General features: G+C 43.2%; 1 protein-coding gene across 5 annotated transcripts in view; it reads right to left on the reverse strand.

Moving 5' to 3' along the window:
- GOLGA4 (golgin A4) overlaps nucleotides 1-20157 on the reverse strand; it is a 106121-nt gene extending 85964 nt beyond the window's left edge. For 2 of the 5 annotated variants that reach the window (XM_032647637.1, XM_032647633.1), the window contains exons 1-2: nucleotides 19713-20075; nucleotides 4971-5060 (exon numbers count right to left, since the gene is read on the reverse strand). Coding sequence is in view for 4 of the 5 variants with exons in the window: in XM_032647633.1 (XP_032503524.1) it covers nucleotides 4971-5060; nucleotides 19713-19784 (162 nt within the window). In the remaining variant the exon portion in view is untranslated. Of the gene's footprint in view, nucleotides 1-4970; nucleotides 5061-19712 lie in introns of all 5 variants that reach the window. The other 3 variants (XM_032647634.1, XM_032647636.1, XM_032647635.1) reach the window with 3 other exon arrangements.
- Between the last annotated feature and the right edge of the window lie 778 nt (nucleotides 20158-20935).

The raw sequence follows: 20935 nt of genomic DNA on the forward strand, positions 1-20935 counted from the left end.
ACTACGGAGAACAGTATGGAGGTTCCTTAAAAAACTACAAATAGAAATACCATATGACCCAGTAATCCCACTACTGGGCATATACCCTGAGAAAACCAAAATTCAAAGAGTCATGTACCAAAATATTCATTGCAGCTCTATTTACAATAGCCCAGAGATGGAAACAACCTAAGTGCCCATCATCGGATGAATGGATAAAGAAGATGTGGCACATATATACAATGGAATATTACTCAGCCATAAAAAGAAACAATATTGAGCTATTTGTAATGAGGTGGATAGACCTAGAGTCTGTCATACAGAGTGAAGTAAGTCAGAAAGAGAAAGACAAATACCGTATGCTAACACATATATATGGAATTTAAGAAAAAAAAACTGTCATGAAGAACCTAGGGGTAAGACAGGAATAAAGACACAGACCTACTGGAGAATGGACTTGAAGATATGGGGAGGGGGAAGGGTGAGCTGTGACAGGGTGAGAGAGAGGCATGGACATATATACACTACCGAACGTAAAATAGATAGCTAGTGGGAAGCAGCCGCATAGCACAGGGAGATCAGCTCGGTGCTTTGTGACCACCTAGAGGGGTGGGGTAGGGAGGGTGGGAGGGAGGGAGACGCAAGAGGGAAGAGATATGGAAACATATGTATAACTGATTCACTTTGTTATAAAGCAGAAACTAACACACCATTGTAAAGCAATTATACCCCAATAAAGATGTTAAAAAAAAAAGAATAAAATTACAAAAAGTGACATTAGCAACCATTCTAGAAGAAGCACACAGCCTCTATAGAAATACAAGTAAATTTGCTCTTTTTCCTTAAAGGAGCATTCAAGTGCATTTTGTTCATTTTTACAGTAATGAAAGAGAGTGCCCTTCAGTCAATTTTCAGGACCTGGTACAAATTATTATATTTTCTCCCTTTAAATGTCAAGGGCAAAAAGTGGAGGGCTCTCCTGCCACCCAGAGCCAAGCGTCTGGGCCAGCAGTGGGAGCTGAAGGATCCCCTGTGCTCAGAACACAGGGGCGCCCCGCGAGGCCCCAGGTCCGCGAGGCCCCAGGTCCGCGAGGCCCCGGGTCCACCCGCGAGGCCCCGGGTCCACCCGCGAGTCCCCGGGTCGGTCCGCGAGGCCCCGGGTCGGTCCGCGAGGCCCTGGCCTGGCGCGCGCAGGACCTCGTGCCCAGAGGTTCCAACGCTCCATGAACCCGTCCCACACCCCGATGCCAACGGTCGCCTCAGCGCCGTAAGCTTCGCGTCTACAGACTTCGGGGCCGCACAGAAGCCAAAGCCCGTCGAAGGTCCGACCCTGCTGACCCGCGAGCATGGGCAGCTACCTGAGCATGTACCTGGGCACGGCCAAGGCCATGCAGCCAGCCCACGCCCAGAAGCGCCGGTCCCCATGGTTCCCATGGACCGGGCCCGCCAGCGGCACCTGCCTCCCGATGGGCCAGGACGGGCGCCCAATCCTGTGCTGCTGCAGCCGCCGCCAGGATCACGAGCTCTGGTTCCGCAGCAGGTGGCCGCTCCCCACCGCCCTGCACAGCTGGAAGTACTACCCGGTCCGCGGGTCCTCGGTGCCCCAGGGCTGGAGGCGCCTTCCCAACGGGCCGCCCCTCCGCACCTCCTCGGGGCTGGGCTTTTCCGGCCATGGCAACGGTTTCACGATGAGGTCCCAGTGGAACGCCCACCTCTCCTGCCACACGCAGAGCCTGGTGGACATCCATACTGCCCCCGCTGAAACCCTAAGCAGCTTGTCCACGTGTCCGTCCAGCCAGGAGTCCCTGGACCCCTGTGCCAAGGAGACCGCGCTGAGGGCCCTCAGCCGATGCGAGGAAGGACAAAGGCGGCTCGACGGGCCTCTCAGGTCTGAGAGCCCTGAGCCCAGGCTGTTGGCCTTCCGGCCCGTGATGAGGAATGGAGTGGTCCCTATCTTTGTGCCCAGGCCGGGGCCTCTGAGAAGAAGCATCTGCTCCGGGTGCAAGCGCCTCCGAGAAGAGGACACTGAGCCCCAGCCTGATCAGCAGCCCTGCCTGAGCCTTCCCTGTCTGCCGCCCACCCTGCTGTGAGGCCCCGCCACCCCCCACCCGCCCAGGGCACAGTCACAGAGTCTCGCTGGAGAGATGGGGGCGGATCAGCACTCCCGGGCCTGGGCCTCCTGCAGCCTGACGTCCCCCTATGAGAGCCAAGGCCACCTCCTCCTGACACTCAAACCCACATTTCTTTTACACAGCTGACCCCTGCCCTACCCCTCCCTGCCTGAGTCACTGGCACGGACCACCAGGCCAGCTCCCTCCACTCCAGCCAGGAGCTGCCAAGCCCCAGAGCCAACTCTCCTACCTGCAGAGCCCGCCCCGAGGAAGCACCGCTGACATCCAGGCCTGCACTCCCTCCTGCCCACCCACCCTTGCTGCCTTTGCCCCTGAGAAGACCCTTCTCAGAGGACCCTTCTCAGGAAGGCGTGCTTCTCCCCTATTGCCCACTTCATATGGTTTAAAGGTTGTTCTTATTTTAAATAATATTAAAATAGCTTCATTATCCTAAAAAAAACAAAAACAAAAAGTTTCTCAGAATACTACTTCCATCCAAATCACTGTTCAAGAATACATGTTTTTAATACTTAAAAAAAAAAAAGGAACAGCATTGTAACTTATGCATTATGTAAAATGCTCAGTCCAGTACTACTTTTAATATTGAAAAGATTATAAAATTTGACTCATAATATTGAGACTTTTCCCTAACTAATCTATAGAGTCAATGCAATCCCAATAAAAATCTCTACAGGTTTGTTTCTTTGTTGTCAGTGCTATATTTTATTTTGTTTTGAGTTTGTTTTGTTAAGACTTGAAAATCTGATTCTAAAATTTATGTGGAATTATATGGAAAGGTACAAGAATTACTAAGACATTCAAGAAGAACAAGGTAGGAGTGCTATGGACTGCACATGTCCCCCAAAATTCATATATTGAAGCCCTAACCCCCAAGGATATTTAGTGATGGTATTTGGAGGCAGAGCCTTTGGGAGGTAATTAGAGTTAGATGAGGTAATGAGGGCAGGGCCCTCATGATGGGATTACTGTCCTTATAAAAGAAAAAGATACAAGAGAGCTGCCTCCCCACTCTTCCATCTCTCCCTAAGTGCATGCAACAAAGAAATGCCATGCTAGGACATCATGAGATGACAGCTGTGTGCAAATCAAGAAGAGGGCCCTCACCAGATACTGAATCTGTTGGCATCTTGATCCTGGACTGCCCAGCCTCCAGAACTCTTGAGAAATAAATGTCTGTTGCTTAAGCCACCCAGTCTATGGAATTCTGGTTTTAAAACTAAGACAGGGAAGACCTGCTCTAATAAGGGCAAGATTTAACATAAAACTATAGTTATGAAGACAGTGTGGGATCAGATCAAAGACAAAGCAAATGACAGAACAGAAACAAGAGTCCAGAAATCCACTCAATGGACACTTAGTTTCTGAAAAAAAGGTAGCACAGTACAGCAGTATGGAAAGAATGGAACAACTGGATAGCTATGTGGGGAGGGAGGCGGTGGTGAAACTTGATCCCTACCTCACACCATATTGAAAAAAATCTTTTCCAAATGGAGTATAGATCCAAATGTGAAAGGTAAAACAGGATAATAATGGGAAATACTCTGAAGGGCAAGAAAAGAATACTAAAAAATGAAAAACACTAGCCATAAAATAAAATATTGATAAACTGGAATGCATTAAAACTAAGAACTTCTGTTCAAAAGACACCATTAAGAGAGTAAAAGGCAAGCCACAGAGTGGAAGCAGATATTTGCAAGGCATGTATCCAGTAAAAAACTCCTATCCACACTATATAAAAAAGAACTCCTACAAATCAATAAGACAAAGATAAACCAATAGAAAAATTAGCAAGAGACTTAAGTAAAAACTTCGCAAAAGAAGTTATCAGTACACAGACGAAAAATGATCAATCTTAGTCATCAGCGAAACGCAAATTAAAACTACAATAAGAGAGCATTACACACCACCAGAATGGCTGAAATTAAAGACTAGCAAGGATATAGAGCAACAAGAACTTTCATAAACTCCTGGTGGGAAGGTAAAATTCTACAACTATTCTGAAAAACAATGGGCATTACCTTCAATGGTAAAACTATGTATACCCTTTAACCCAGTGATTCTACTCCTAAGTACATAGCAAAAGAAATGCTGGTACATGTGTAGCAAAAGAAATATACAAGAATGTTCACAGTAGCATAATTCATAATAGCCAAAAATTAGACAACCCAAAGGTTTAACTATAAGGTTTACAACAGAAAGCATACTTAAGTGGTACTATAAAAATTATAAAATTTAAAAAAAAGAAGGAAGCAAATATCAAGAAGTCAGGATGATGGTGCTCTTCTGTGGGGAAGGGAAGCAGCACTCTAGTGCTGGCAGTGTTCCTTTTCTTGACCTGGGTGGGGGTCACATAGGGATTCACTTCATAATAATTCACTGATTTATGCATTTATTTTTTATCCTTTTTTCTCTTACCCTCTTTTTACCCTGATTTGTGTACTTATGTTTTACTTGCATGACGCTTATAATCCTTCACAGAAAGAAAAAAAGTTGGAAAAAAATCTAATCTGAGTTATAGTGCCAGCTCCAAGTCACATGGAATTAGGAGTTACTTCACAGTTTCCAATCACTAGCTTGAAAATATAGGACTTCTCCCCACATAATGCTATGCTGAATAAATTGTTATCAAATCATTCTGAAAATTTCAAATATTAAAGGCAAAGTATATTACCCTCTCAAATTAAGATATTCAAAGAAAACACACTTTACAAAAGCAACAGTACTATTTGAAAAAAAAATTGTACTAAAAAAATACCTAGGAATTAAGTAATTTCCCATTTTGTTATCAACAGTAGCATTACATTTTAAATTAATAAGCTTCTTGTAAAAGATTTATTGAAGAAGAAATTCCAAACTTACCTCTCTATCGGGTGTACCTTCATCAAGCTGCTCTGTAAATGAAGACGTCCTGCTCCTGGTTCTCGTTGGCGTTGAAGAATTGGAGGAAGCCTAGATTTAAAAATTATTGCACAAATTAGAAAGACTACATTGATGAGCGCACTATGTACTAAGTAGTCCTTCTCATAGTCCATGCCCAAAGAACCCAGTGAAAGGAAGGAAAAGAGCAAATACATGAAAAACAGAAAAGGATAACTGAAACATAATCAACTAGCAGACCCAGGCTATCTCCTGGGTCCTTGGTCTGATTCTGCCACCAACTAGAACTATGATCTTAGCTAAATTAACATTTTGAGGGCTAAAATTAACCTCAAAAATAAGGTCGTGATGGTAACATAAGATGATAACATTAGGACTTCCCTGGTGGTGCAGTAGTTAAGAATCCTCCTGCCAATGCAGGGGACATGGGTTCAATCCCTGGTCCAGGAAGATCCCACATGCCGCGGAGCAACTAAGCCTGTACGCCGCAACTACTGAGCCTGCGTTCTAGAGCCCACGAGCCACAACTACTGAGCCTGCGTGCCACAACTACTGAAGCCCGCACACCCAGAGCCCATGCTCCGCAACAAGAGAAGCCACCGCAATGAGAAGCCCGCATACCGCAAAGAAGAGTAGCCCCCGCTCACTGCAACTAGAGAAAGCCCACGTGCAGCAACAAGGACCCAACGTAGCCAAAAATAAATAAAATTTTATTTAAAAGAAGATAACATTAGGGGAAACTGAAACCAGGTGAGAAGTATATGAAAACTCTCTGTACTATCTTTGCAACTTTCCTATAAATCAAAATTATTCCAAAGTTAAAAGTTCATTAAAAAATAAGGTTGTCGGGGCTTCCCTGGTGGTGCAGTGGTTGAGAATCCGCCTGCCGATGCAGGGGACATGGGTTCATGCCCCAGTCCGGGAAGATCCCACATGCTGCGGAGCAGCTAGGCCCATGAGCCATGGCCGCTGGGCCTGCACGTCCGGAGCCTGTGCTCCGCAACAGGAGAGGCCACAACAGTGAGAGGCCCGCGTACCGCAAAAAAATTAAAAAATTAAAATAAAATAAAATTGTCAATTCAATCTTTAAAGTGCCATCCAGCTCTAATATTCAATATAATGAACTGCACAGGTAAACATCTCTCTAGTCAAGGGCCTTGCTTTGAGAACACCATGCACACCATAGCCCAATACTGAGATGCCAGTCCATTTGTTCTGTAAAGGAACACACGACTCCTATACAGAAACCCACAGGAGAAAGGGCCCCAAATTTAAACTAGGAGTCTGAGGTGTACTCTAAGGTGAGCTAAAAACAGTCCAAAAAGTATAAAACCAAAACTTCAAGACCCACCATCACCCATAACAAGACAGATCTTAACTCATCTCCACAAAGAAATGTCTCAATGTCTTACCCTTTTGTAGTCTGTACAGCACTACCTAAAAAGGCATTAATAAATATTTGTTAAATAAATGATTGAATGAACAAATGCAACCCTAATCTGTCAAGTCAGTACCTACTGCTGTGGCTATGCTAGAACAGAGAGGTCACGAGGAATGTTGCACACACATACACACACTCCACACACACATATATTCAGTGTACAGTAAGTCTAACATTTCTAATCAAGACAGATGTCCAATAAATGGTGCTGGGACAAATGGCCATCCATATGGGGGAGCAATATCAATCAGATCCTCACTTCATACTTAAGCTATATTAAAGATTTAAATGATTTTTAATTGAAATATAAGAGAAAATATGAGAGTCTATTTCTATAATCTCTGAATGGGAAAGAGACTTTTATGTCAGAAGCAGAAATCAAAAGGAATAGATTAATTGGGAGGAGGGGAAAACATCAACAAAACATGACAAAGTTTAATAACCTTTTTTTCTAAACAGCTCTTGTAAGTGCTTGTAAGTCAGAACTCAGAAAACTCACCACCCCAGTCTTCTTTTCATCTAGGGCAGGTGACCTAACTCCACCAATGAACATACCCACATGAGAGTCTGAGTCATAAGTGGGTAATATGAGAAAACAGACATGCAAAATTAATACAGTTCATCAGCTGGTGAACATGGGGACGCGGAGCTTCATGCAGTCGTTCACAAAAGCTGTCCAGTGCAAGATGCGAGGCTGCCAAACTGAGGCAGCTGCAACATTCTCATTAGTGCAGCCCCCCCCAAGTGTGGCTGAGCAGAGCGATCAGCCCAGACTTTCAGACCCTCCTGAAAATTCTGTAAGTCACCAACTATTCATTAATAGACTCCTTTTCTGCTTCGTAGAATTCCAGCACACACATACCTTCTAAAAGATGAACCAGAAAAATCAACGTGACAGAAGGAATTAGCTATGTGCAGCAGTTACCTTAGGGGATAAGATATCCCTCCTCAATCAAGATAAAACAGAAACAGGAAGGCCTTAAAATTTTAAGCAACAAAATGGGTGAATGTGAAATAAAGCTGAAACTTACCAATGTTTTAAATGTCTAGAAAATGTATGAAGCCAACATTGTGCTTAGAAAATGGGAAGGGAAAGCACGGACAGTGTTTACCCAGGACTGAAACAAAAATCACAAGTATTCAGAGCACTTCAGAAACAGTTCTCACTGAAGTTGAGGGAAGCGCAATAACCCTTCCCACACCTAGAGCCATAAATTTCAAACCATGCCAGCTTCAAAGGCTGTAGATGTTTCAAACGCTACCACTATGACCAGGAGAAACTCCATTTGTATCTACTTTTAAATGGTTGTATGTAATATCTCCTTTAATAAAAGAGAGCCACCAGGACTGCCCTGGTGGTCCAGTGGTTAAGAAGCTACCTTCCAATGCAAGGGACATGGGTTCAGTCCCTGGTTGGGGACCTAAGATCCCACATGCCACAGGGCAACTAAGCCCGCGTGCCCCAACTACAGAGCCCACATGCTCTGGAGCCCCTGCGCCACAACTAGAGAGAAACCCGCATGCTGCAACTAAGACCCGGCGCAGCAAAAAAAAATTAAATAAATAAATATTTTAAAAAACAGACCAAAAAATAAATAAATAAAATAAAAGGGTCACTGAGAGGGCAAAAAGTTAGGAAAGTAATTACAGAAGTAATACTAGGCTAAAGGATATAGCTCTTAGCTAACCCTCTCTGTTGTGATGTCATCATATCCAAAAAATTTGGGGGTTAATAATTCAGCTTTCCAAATGCCCAGATGCCAGGACAGGGCTACTTCAGACAGGGACCTTGAAATCACTTGAAAAGTACACCTCCACTGTGAATTTTTTTAAGTGGCACTATGTCTTTTTACTTTGGCCTCATGTGAGCCTAATCATAATTGGAGCCTCATCAGCTCTGGATAAGCCGGCAAAATCAAATGTTGGGGTTTATAAAATTAAAGAATAGGTTCTAACACACACTGTCCTCCAAAAAGTAGTACCACGTGGCAAGGTTTGGCCTGATGGCTTGTAGGTCTTCCTCTGGAGTTGCAAAAGTAAGGATCACATGAGGGAATGGATATGACTGTAAAGTATAAAACATGCATAAGAAACTAACTGTACTTGAGTGTTTATCCCAAAGTCCTGGATCTTTAACAGGCTATCCTCTCACTTCAAAATATATAAGGATTTAGATTCCTTCAAACTAAATTTGGTCTAATTAATTCTTATAGCTTAGAAATCTGTCTTCAGATTTCTCATGGCTATTTACCAAAAAAAAACCTGATGGCTATAACCAGGCTCAGAATTTATATTTTTATTGCCAACTAACTGATTTTAATTGACCATAGCCCTCAACTTCAGTACAAAAAAACCCATTTTAGTCACTGTGGTATGCAGAATTTGAAGATGACCCCAAATGACCCTCACCTTGTGAATATGAGATATCACTGCCCTGATTATCTTACCTTACATAGCAAAAAGGTTTCTGCAGGTGTATTTAAGGTTACTAACCAGTTGACTGTGAGTTAATTGAAAGGAAATTGTCTAGGTGGGTCCAACCTAATCACACAAGCCCTTCAAATGGGTCCAGAGTGCAGAGGCAGCAGCAGAAAGCAGAGATGTACTCCTGCTACCCTGAAAGAAAAGGCATGTGGGGGCCAAGTGGCAAGGAACTGTGGGCAGCCCTAGGAGCTGAAAGCGGTCCCGTTCAACAGCCAGCAAGAAATAAGGACCTCTGTCCTACAACCACAAAGGACTAAATTCTACCACAACCACATGAGCATGGAGGAGGACCCTCACCTCCAGATGAGAACACAGTTTGGACAATAATTGATCTTAGTCTTATGAGACCCTGGGCAGAGAAGCCAGTCATGTCATGCCAGACTTCTGACATACAGATTGTGAAACAATAACTGGGTTTTTAGGCAGCAAGGTTGTGGTAATGTGTTATGCAACATTAGGAAGCTAGTACAGTCACCTTTAGGAATAATAAGCCTTGAACACCACCATGACTTTGCATTACCCACCAAGACTCTATCAGATGTCACCCTGATCCCCTCACACTCTCACCACACCAGGAGTAACTGTCTCTCAACCCTACGGTACAGAGACTACATCTACCCTTCAAGACAAATGCAACACCAGCACAGCACCTTAGCAGGCTCTGTTAAATAAAGAAGCGTTCTGTAATTACAAATGTTTTCAAATACTTTCTCTTTTGATTCTCACAACCAATCTGAAAGGTAAGCAGGACAAGTTATCATCCCCAATTTCCTGACAAGAAAGTAAGAAGCTCACAGTGCTTATGTGGCTTGATCAGGTTGCATACTGCAAGATCTGGGTTAGCAAACAGGTCTTCTGAGCCCCTCATCCACTTCCCCAGTATTCTTTGGATCACTATTTCTGAAATTTTTTTCACTGGGACCCACAGTAAAACAACAACATCCTTTTCACACAGACACTTCTAAAACAAAAGTTTTATGAAACCTTAACCTTTACAACATAAGATGCCACATTTTGAACTAATCTAGTCTTTCATTTAAAAAGAAAAAAAAGCTGATCCCTATCCACAGATTCCACAACCCACCTGAACTGCTTTCATCATACCATGTTGTCTGTATAAGAACAATGTTGATAAACATGGCCACTAACTATTAAATCTAGAATACATCAAATATATCTAATATATTTTAAATATACCACAAAATAGAAATTAAAAAGCATTAATTCTAGGTTGAACAACAAAATCTAAAGATAACAAGAACACAAATTTTGGACATTCACATTACTGGGAAGTTCTACGTTAAAGTCAAAACTATGTTAATCATAGTTTATTCCATAAGGGGCTCTATTATCTGGGAGTTTTCATAGAAAGAATTACTCAAAATAGCTGAATTGTTAGATAGATATCTACCTAAAGTTATAGATTCAAGATGGTTAAACCTCACTAATACCTGAAGGGGTCTGGAGATAACAATGAGGTTTAACCATTTTGAATCTACACTTTTCTGAAATCAGGTTTCACCTTTCTGAAAATAACTAATTCTAGTTTCCAAAGATAAAAGGAAATTCAATATAATTTAACATTTTCTAGGTCAGTTGTCATTCCTGTCAATATGCTACTTGTAGTATATCTTCTCTGTCCATTTTAGCCTGCTACTAGTTTAGAAACTAGATAACTACATTTATTGGAACTGTAGACAAAATAAGCATAAGGAAGCTCTAAGCGAGGGATTTTTTTAAAGTATTCTTATGAACAACATACATTAACTATGGAATGTGAAGTTAGTGACATTAAAATTTTGGCTGCTTAGAGGCCTTTTGACACTACTCAGTTCTCAAGTTATGCCCCCAATAGATGATATGTTATTCTTACACAAGCATAACAAACACCTGGCTTCACTTCTCCCTCCCACACCCATGGTAATCAATCATGGCAAGGACAAAGCCGTAGACTCCTTCTCACCACGGCACTCCTGAAAGTCTCTGCCAAATCCATCCGACATCCCAGCTATAAAGGAATGGCCAAAGTAACTGGGAGTTAATGCTTCACATAAACCTCTGTATACTAGTTACCAAAATTATTAGAGCTTTCCATTATGTCTGTAATAAAGTACCTTCCACATCCTGACATCTAAATAGTAGTGCCGGAAATGAAATATTGCTGTTCATGTTATAAATGCTTACCTCTCAAAAAAAGCCCTTTAATATGGCAAAATCCACTCATTCAAAAGTAATTTAAGGAGACTTCTAGTTAAACATAGTAGATTGGCTATATATGTTCCTATTTTCTCTCCCTCCCGAAGAGTTAAATTTCAACCAATTTTCAGAATACTGGATGTGAGTGAAAGAATACTAAAGTAACAGTACTGCTGGACAGCCACTACAACCCCATGGAGAAGGGAATAGTGATGAGAAGAAGCCTATTTTCATCCCCAGAACCCTAAAAAGACTTAGGACTTAAAGCTAAAGTTATAAAGCAAGATGAGACAGGATCAAAACCAGAAAGATTGGTTGAAAGATTCCCCAGGTCCCCTGTCCCACCTTACATAGCCTCTGAAGAAACAGAGGTTTATTTTCTGGAGCCAGTGAGGCTTCAAACTGGGTGAAACCAAGCACAGTAAGACAGGAGAGAAGGGCAAAGTGTGTGACTAAACAGAGCAGGATTAGGCGATGTTCTTCACAGTGAACAGTGGAACCTCCAGCAGTCCTTCTCAGACCTGCTTCCAGAAACTTGGCAGCTAGGCCTCTGATTACCAACATGTAGATATTTCTCCCAAAAATAAAACCAGTTTACAGCATGTCACCCACCAGTGAGTCCCAGTGTCAATCACATGCTACTTCCAAATAGCACCAGATTGTTAGTACCTAGCCCTTAAATATGAATAGATAGCCCAGAGCACTCAATAAAGAAAATTTCCAATGTAAGAGGGAGCCAAAAACAAGAAGAAAAAAAACCCAAAACCAAAAACAAACATGGGACTTCCTTGGTGGTCCAGTGGTTAAGACTCCACGTTCCCAAAGCAGGGGTCCCGGTTCAATCCCTGGTCAGGGAACTAGATCCTGCACACCACAACTAAGACCCAGCGCAGCCAAGTAAATAAGTAAATAAATAAATAAACAAATTTTTTTTAAAAAACCCTAACACAATAAAGATTAAAAGAAAACAAAAGAAAAAATCCCCATTATTCTCAGAGAGAGAAAAGATATATCACTATGTCAAGAGCAATGCTATAAAAAAGCAAAAGACAATAAGAAACAGCCTTTGGAAATTTAAAAATAGTTTAAATTTAAAAATTTTAAAAAAAATTAGAAAAGCAGACAGATTAACACTCTAGAACAAGAGAGAGAACACCACAGGCAAAAAGAAAATAAATTTTTGAAGACTCAAAGGCAAAAGGATTCAAATTGGTGGAAAAATCGGGGCAAAGGTAACCATAACCCTGAACACGCACAGAAGCTCTGCGGGAGAGGCAGCAGCAACTTTCTGCAACAGGAAAAAAAAAAATCACAGTTTTAGACACTATAAAGGGAGATTACTGCTCTCAGCAATGTGTTAAGTGTCTGCAAGACAAAGAGGTATGTGGCGTCAGCCTCCCCCAACCCAAATAGATCTCCAGACAACAGTAACAGCCAAATATAAAGAGCAACACCTTGGAGGAGTTAGCGCTCCAATAGCAGGGGCTGGTACCACAAAGCAGCAGCCTAACAATACACCCCAATCTGACCAAGGCAATCCCAGTCTCACCCAGTTCATGCCAGTTTATGTTCCACGATAACTGCCAGTAGCGTCCCCATTCACTCATAAGAATGTTTGGATACTAAATCGTACAGTCACCTTTCAAAGCAGGACTCTCTGTGTTTTGGCTGGCCCTCGACACAGGAGAGTAGCAGGTAAGAGCAGAGAAAACCCATGTTAGCTACTGAAATAAACCACCCACCAGGTCTTCATAAATATAAACAAACAACCAATAATAACAAGACATTTTTCTCAAAAAAAAGAAAAAACATAAACGATGACAAGTATGAAGAAATACAAGTATAACAAGTAACCCAGAGCAATCAGATAAATCAAGGAAGAGAACTTAAATATATATGTACGTATAATATATAACACTTATCCTGCAAGAGTTCTGAGAAGCTCTAGTTTCCGTTAAAACACAAGCTGCTACTAAAAACTGAAACAAAGCAACAAGCATAGAACTCTGGTTAAGAGAATGGGCTTTAGAGCAAGACTGTCTGGGTTCGTATCTCAGCTTTACCACTTAGCTGTGTGGTACTAGCTGTCTACCACAGACAAGTTATTTAACCTCTCTAGGCCTCAATTTATTATCTGTAAAATCTGTAAAATCGGGATAATACAAATCCACACCTTTTATTATTTCATGTATTAATTTAGTTAATACATGCAATGCACCAAGAAAGCACGTGGCTAAAATTAACTATCCAGTGTTGACTAGTGTTATTATTTGTGGAAATTAAATATATGATTAGGGTTTCCCTAGTGGCACAGTGGTTAAGAATCCGCCTGCCAATGCAGGGGACATGGGTTTGAGCCCTGGTCCAGGAAGATCCCACATGCCGCGGAGCAACTAAGCCCGTGCGCCACAACTACTGAGCCTGTGCTCTAGAGCCTGTGAGCCACAACTACTGAGTCCGCGTGCTACAACTACTGAAGCCCGCACACCTAGAGCCCGTGTTCCGCAACGAGAAGCCACTGTGATGAGAAGCCCGTGCACCGCAACGAAGAGTAGACCCCGCTCGCAGCAACTAGAGAAAGCCTGTGTGCAGCAACGAAGACCCAACGCAGCCAGTAAATAAACAAATCAATAAATATTTTTTTAAAAAAGGAGGGGGGCAACAGGAGAGGCCACAACAGTGAGAGGCCCGCGTACTGCAAAAAAAAAAAAAAAAAAAAAGGAGGGGGACTGGGCTTCCCTGATGGCACAGTGGTTGAGAGTCCGCCTGCCGATGCAGGGAACACGGGTTCATGCCCCGGTCCAGGAAGATCCCACATGCCGCAGAGCGGCTGGGCCCGTGAGCCATGGCCGCTGAGCCTGCGCGTCCAGTGAGAGGTCCGCATACCGCAAAAAAAAAAGAAGAAAACTGGAAATTTTCTAGCATCAAGGAAAAAGAAAAGATTCAAAGATCAAGTTAACTACCAATAAAGAAAGAACAAGTTTGGAATTAGACTTTTCATCAGCACACATGATGCTAGAAGGAAGAAAAACAGTCAATGGTCTGAGGGAAACTTTTCAACCTGGAATTTAATAGCTAGCCAAATAAATGTTTAAGTGAGAACGTCTTCCTAATATTTTGTGGTTTAGAAGGTGAAGAAACCAAATGCTGTTAGCCAAAATCCTATACTTTTAAGAGCCCTGACCTTTATCAACACATTAACTGAATTTCTACATCAAAGCTTCCAGCCCTGCTTTCTCACCTGGGCCCAGGAGGATGCACTTTTGAATCTGCCTACAGCTTCCGTGGGATGTAAAGTTAAGGTATGTATAATTTGCACCTATGTCTTGGGGTCTTTGAACATCACAGTTTAACAAATTGGGTTAATTCATCCTGAAAGCTACAGAGACAAAGACTCTCTAGAATTTCTTCCTCCAGCCCTTCCTATCAAACTAAGAAGCAGATGAGAGAACTTTGTATGGCCCTTACCCTATTCAAGTTTCACACAGATTTTTTAAATCACATGAACAAGGACTGTTTAAATTATTTAAAACATGAGAACTTAATGTATATTCTATATAAAGTAATACAAATAGCCACTATATGCTCCCTGGTCAAAATACAGATTTATAAACATTCAAGACATTCTGATTTTTCTGATCTAAATATTCTCTCTGGGAGTTACGCTTTTTAGATTGAGGCTAATTATTTTGCCAAGTGGCGTTTACAAAAAGCCTATGTTCCTTCAGAAAGTGACTCTTTCCTCTGCTGTCTGTGGAATTTAAAAAAAATTTCTATTATATAAACTATCATTTTGAGGCCCCACTCTAAAAAAGCTATAATTCTGCAGGTTTGGGGTAGTCCCACATTTTGCACTTTCTTTTAATTTTTTTTTATTGTGGTGAAGTATACATAACATAAAAGTTACCATTTTAAACATTTGTAGGTGTACAGTTCAGTGGTATTAATTATATTTACACTGTTGTGCACCCATCACCACTATCCATCTCCAGAACTTTTTCATCCTCCCAAGCTGAAACTCTGTTCTTATTAAACAGTAATTCTCCATTCCCCTCTCCCCTCTCCAGCCCCTGGCAACCACCATTCTATTCTTTGGCTCTATGAAACTGACTAATCTAGGTACCCCATACAAGTGGAATCATACAACTGTCCATTTGCGCCTGTGCTTTTTATAATTTTTAAGTTCCAGTAATATTTGAAAAAGCCTGAAAATGTTAAAAAATATTTTTATTCATGGCACTACATATATCTTAAGAAGTTAGAAAGTATTCTATATTACTTTTTAATAATTTTTATCGAATTCATTCTGTAAGGAATTTAAAAATCCAAGTAGATATTTGTTGTTAAAAAAATATTAAATGGAGGGACTTCCCTGGCGGTCCAGTGCTAAAGAATCCACCTTACAATGCAGGGGATGCGGGTTCGCTCCCTGGTCAGAGAACTAAGATCCAGCATGTCGCGGGGCAACTAAGCTGTGTGCTGCAAACTACAGAGCCCACGCACCCTGGAGCCTGCGTGCCACAACTAGAGAAAAGAAAACCCGCACACCACAACTAAAGAGTAGCCCGCGCACCGCAACTTGAGAGAAGCTGTGGGCAGCAACAAAAGATCCCACATGCCTCAACGAAGATCCCGCGTGCTGCAACTAAGACCCGACGCAGCCAAAAATAAATAAAATAAATAAATAAATCTTAAAATATATATATATATATATTAGGGCTTCCCTGGTGGTGCAGTGGTTGAGAGTCCGCCTGCCGATGCAGGAGACGTGGGTTCGTGCCCCGGTCTGGGAGGATCCCACATGCCGCAGAGCAGCTGGGCCTGTGAGCCATGGCCGCTGAGCCTGCGCGTCCGGAGCCTGTGCTCCGCAACAGGAAAGGCCACAACCGTGAGAGGCCTGCGTACCGCAAAAAAAAAAAAAAAAAAAAAAAAAAAAAAGAAGGGTTCAAATAATCTTAGCACCAACCAAAGAGAAGTGACTGGGGACTACAGAAGGCTGTCTTTTATTGAATGCTTTCAAAAACTTAAGGGACCCTTATAGTGTTACTAACACTATTACTATTACTGAAAGTTTTGCAAATATTATGATGCAAATCGTTCATTTATCCCAGAATTATCAACACCTGACAACTCACTCTACTTGAAACATCCCTATCAGGCAATCTCCCTTCTGGAAAGCAAGCTAAGAACCAGGAAGTATGCACACACAGGCCTCCAAAATCTCAAAACAAAGGTCTCAAACTTTGTGTTAATACACTAAAATACACTAAAGAATCTCTTAGGTACTTGTCCTTATTTTACACAAAATTTTAGAAGTTTAGTGTCTTGTCTTGATTTAAAGCCCAAACAATTCAGAAGTTGGAAGAACAACACTGGGAAGATAGCAAGGGAGGCTACAAAGTAATTACAAAAAGTAGACCAAAAACAAATCCTCCTGAGTGGGTAAAAGGGAATTGTCTTTCACACACCATTAAATTCCTGAGGGCATGGTGCCTTCAACACAAAATAATTCATACTCAAAACTGAAGACATGGGCTTCCCTGGTGGTGCAGTGGTTGGGAGTCTGCCTGCCGATGCAAGGGACATGGGTTCGTGCCCCGGTGCGGGAGGATCCCACATGCCGCGGAGCAGCTGGGCCCGTGAGCCATGGCCGCTGGGCCTGCGTGTCCGGAGCCTATGCTCCGCAACGGGAGAGGCCACAGCAGTGAGAGGCCCACGTACCGGGAAAAAAAAAAAAAAAAAAACTGAAGAAATTGATATTATACAAATTCAGGATCCTTTGCAAGAGAAAACAAGGATATGTGTAATCTGTTATAAAAGGGCTGTCCCATCAAAAAATATTTGTTTAATTCATGCTTGAAAGAAATCCTTAACTCTGAAAACAATAATCCAGAACTTCGGGACTTGCCTGATGGTACAGTGGTTAAGAATCTGCCTGCCAACACAGGGGACACGGATTCGATCCCTGGTCTGGGAAGGTCCCACATCCTGCAGAGCAACTAAGCCCGTGAGCCACAACTACTGAGTCCGGTGCCACAACTACCGAAGCCCACATGCCTAGAGCCCGTGCTCCGCAACAAGAGAAGCCACCGCAATGAGAAGCCTGCACACCGCAACAAAGAGTAGCCCCCGCTCACCACAACTAGAGACAGCCCGCGCGCAGCAACGCGCAACAACGAAGACCCAATGCAGCCAAAAATAAATAAACAAAATAAATAAATAAATAAATCCAGAACTTCTCAACTTGAAGGGTTATGAATAGCTGAGGATCAAGACCAGAAAATAATCAAGTGTCTATCAGCAGTTGATCACTAACAATTTACTCTGGCATTCTAAATAAATATATGTTATCAAAGAGGATTGTTTTAAATCTTTTGTATACAAGGTGATATTATTTGCTCCACATGCAATGTCTCACCAGAGGCATCAACCCATAGAAACTGGGAGCTCTAATATATTATCTTTTAACTAGCTCTTTTACTATTATTCTAAAGACATCCTCCCTTTGTTAAAGCTCATGAAAAAAAGATAATATTACAAATAAGAAAAAGAATGAGCACCTTGGAGCATATTCTTCTTAAACTATTTTCACTATTTCTGTGTGTATACATATACACACTTATATACATACTTTCCCCACAAAGGAAGCCCCTACACACTGTTTTTCAATCTGTCTTTTACTACAAGTTAGAGCCTACGTCTCTGTAGGCTCTAACTCTAGCTGTGTGACATCAGGCAGGTTACTTAACTCCTTTGAGCCTCACTCCATGTATGAAAGATTCTCTAAGTTGTAGAGTTATGTGAGAATTAGACAAAATAATACAAGCAAAATGCCTAGCATAGAGTAAGAACCTAATAAATGACGGCATTTTTTTAAGGCTGCGGAATAACTAATATAACGTGTTTAACCAATTTCCTAGCGTTGAACATTTTGGCCCAGATTTTACCTATTAAAACAACGCTGAATGGGCTTCCCTGGTGGCGCAGTGGTTGAGAGTCTGCCTGCTGATGCAGGGGACACTGGTTCGTGCTCCGGTCCAGGAAGATCCCACATGCCGTGGAGCGGCTGGGCCCGTGACATGGCCTCTGAGCCTGCGCGTCCGGAGCCCGTGCTCCGCAACGGGAGAGGCCACAACAGAGAGAGGCCCACATACCGCAAAAAAAAAAAAAAAAAAAAAAAAAAACCAACACTGAAGTGAACATCCATGTGGCTGACTGCTTAATACATCCTAAATTTTCTTAGAATAAATTTCTAGAGGCGGAATCCTGGATCAGTGATATGTATAGAGTCCCTTACATTCACTACCACGCCTGTTTCCCCACATTCCTCATCTGTACCTCATTTTTTAGTTTTTCCTTTGTTTCTTAAATAATGGTGTTTTGTAAAATTTAAAAGCTTGTGGTAAATGGTATGAAAAGTAAAATTTTAGTACTGAAATCTTAATCACTATTTACGTTTCACTTGGGAGAATGAACACGCAAGCTTTCAGTACCATGTACCTATGTATCCCAACCACTGTTTCCCTCTAGGGGAGCTTGACATTTTTAGAGAACAACTTCAATTTACAGTTTCAGAATAAATTCAATAGTTGTTTGATTTAGTAGTTGTTAGTTAGCTATATTTAAAAGTTGTATACGATAAATGTTATGTTAAAGATGTTTAGAAATGCCTCCAAATTAGTCAAAACAGCCTCTCTTGTAGAAACTCTAAAGTTAAGAGAGAGATTTGCTCCATCTGTTGAGACTCTGAAAGGCTGGGAAGGAATTTAGCAGACGCCCTCCCCTTTGCTGAAGGGACCACGTGCTGCCAGCACCCAAACACACAATCACAGCTGCTTAGGAAACTGCTTCTGCTTCTTTAAATTAACACTACTAACACGCCCCCTTTTTCCTGAAAACTGTCATTTCCTGAAGCAACAGCGTTCGTGAAAAACAAATATTAACGAGACTTGAAGAAGCAGAGCCGAGCTGCGGACAGGCGCAAGCCCTGCTGGGCCGCGCAGTGTCAGCCCCTCCGCCCGTCCCGGATCAACCAAGTTATGCGAAGTGACTAACTCGTGACAGCCTCGGGCGCTGGACACCGGCCACACCGCCACCTCTTTCAGGTCCCAATGCTCCTGCAAGGAGCCTGGGCAGGAATGGCTCGACCCCTGGCCCTCACCCCTGGACCAGGGTTTGGAATTAGACTTCGTCACGGGCCAGGGGCCCCTCCGTACTCAATCTCGGGTCGGGGATCAGAGAGGGGACTTCAGTCGAGAGATCAGATGTTACAAGGGACCCTGGTTTTCCCATTCCGCCCTCATTCTTGAGTTGGGGTCTCGGATGGTTGGTGGAACCTTCGATATGGGTCAAAAATCATGAAAGATCGGAGCCCTTCTCACTTATTCCCAGACCGGGTTGGGCATTAGGGGAAATTACCAGAGGTCAGGTATCACGAATCCAGCCTCCCCCAACCAGAACGGAGTTTTAGGATAGGGGACCCGGGTCAGGAGTCACGGAGGACCTGGACCGCCCTAAGCTCTTTGCCAGTCCGGGGTCTGGGGGGAAACCTCAGGTTAGAGGTCAAAGGTCAGGGAACTAGGGGAGCGCGGCGGCCATAGTACCAGAGTAGAGGTCAGCGCCTGCTGGAACTGCTGCTGCTCCTCGCTGATCTTTTGCTTCAGTTTCTTGAACATGGCGCAACGCGGGTTCCTGAATGTGAATGAGACACCTGAGGGCGAGTAATCTGAGAGACCCGGCCGCGGCGGCGACGGAGGGTTCTCTACACCAGGGACCGCGGGGGCCGGGCCTCGCCTCTCCTCCTTGGCCTCGCGGGCGGGTCGGCACACTCGTCCTGCGGGTGTCGGCGTCGCCGCCGCCGCGTCTCTCTCTTCTGGGTGCCACCGGTTGGCCTCGGCCCCCCATCCAGCTCCTGCGGCAGCGGCGGCGACGGCGACAACGGCACCAGGTGAGCGTGTGCCCAAGGCGCCTGCGCGGCCTACGTGGAGCTCGCCGAGGGAGTGCTACGGAGTGCCGGAGGGGACAAGCTGGAATCGGGCCCGCACATGCGCGCTCCAGGGTCGCTCCCGGAAGATGCAGGGGTTTGCGCTGCTTATGCTCACTGCGTGCATAGATGCCCTCAGATCCCGAGCTACGCTGACGCACACCGGGGCTTCGGCGCTGCGAAGTCTGGTGGGGAGGGTGCTGCTTCTGTTGAGGACCGCAAGGCTGACAATTCTGCTGCAAAGAACCGCACGTGTGGGTGTCCGGGGTGCGAGAAGAAGGGACCCAGGGAACCTGCCGAGGGCTCTGAAGGATAGTGTACTTTTGTACAGTATTTGTGGTTAGGATTCTCTGCCTTCAGTGTCTCGTACTCCTACTGCTTCCCAGAGGGGCCCTCTTCCCTTTTCTGGACTCTTCCAGGGTTCAAGAAGTGCCTGACACGGGGCTCCCAGGGTCCAGATGTTTCTGGCCGATATTGTAAGATTTCAGTCTTTGGACATCGCCTTTATTTTTTATTTCACAGAAATCGTATATTTTCATATATTTCTTCAAAAATCTTTAATTCTAAGTGCCAGGTCCTTGGGTGTCTCTCTCAGTCTTTAATAGAACAAGTAGACAAAACAATTAGTAAGGATATAGAGAAGTTGGATCAGCTAACTTTGCCTAATTGATCTTTTTCGAAAAGACCCAACAACTGCAGAATACACGGGGGTTTTTTTGGAATATTTATAGAACATTCCCCAAGATAGACCATGTGCTAATTCATAATACAGGTCTCAATTAATTTCAAAAGCTTAATATCACGTAGTGTGTTCTCCGACCACAAAGTAATTAAATTAGAAAT

This window comes from Phocoena sinus, chromosome 11 (genome assembly GCF_008692025.1).
Source record: "Phocoena sinus isolate mPhoSin1 chromosome 11, mPhoSin1.pri, whole genome shotgun sequence".
NCBI lineage: Eukaryota > Metazoa > Chordata > Mammalia > Artiodactyla > Phocoenidae > Phocoena > Phocoena sinus.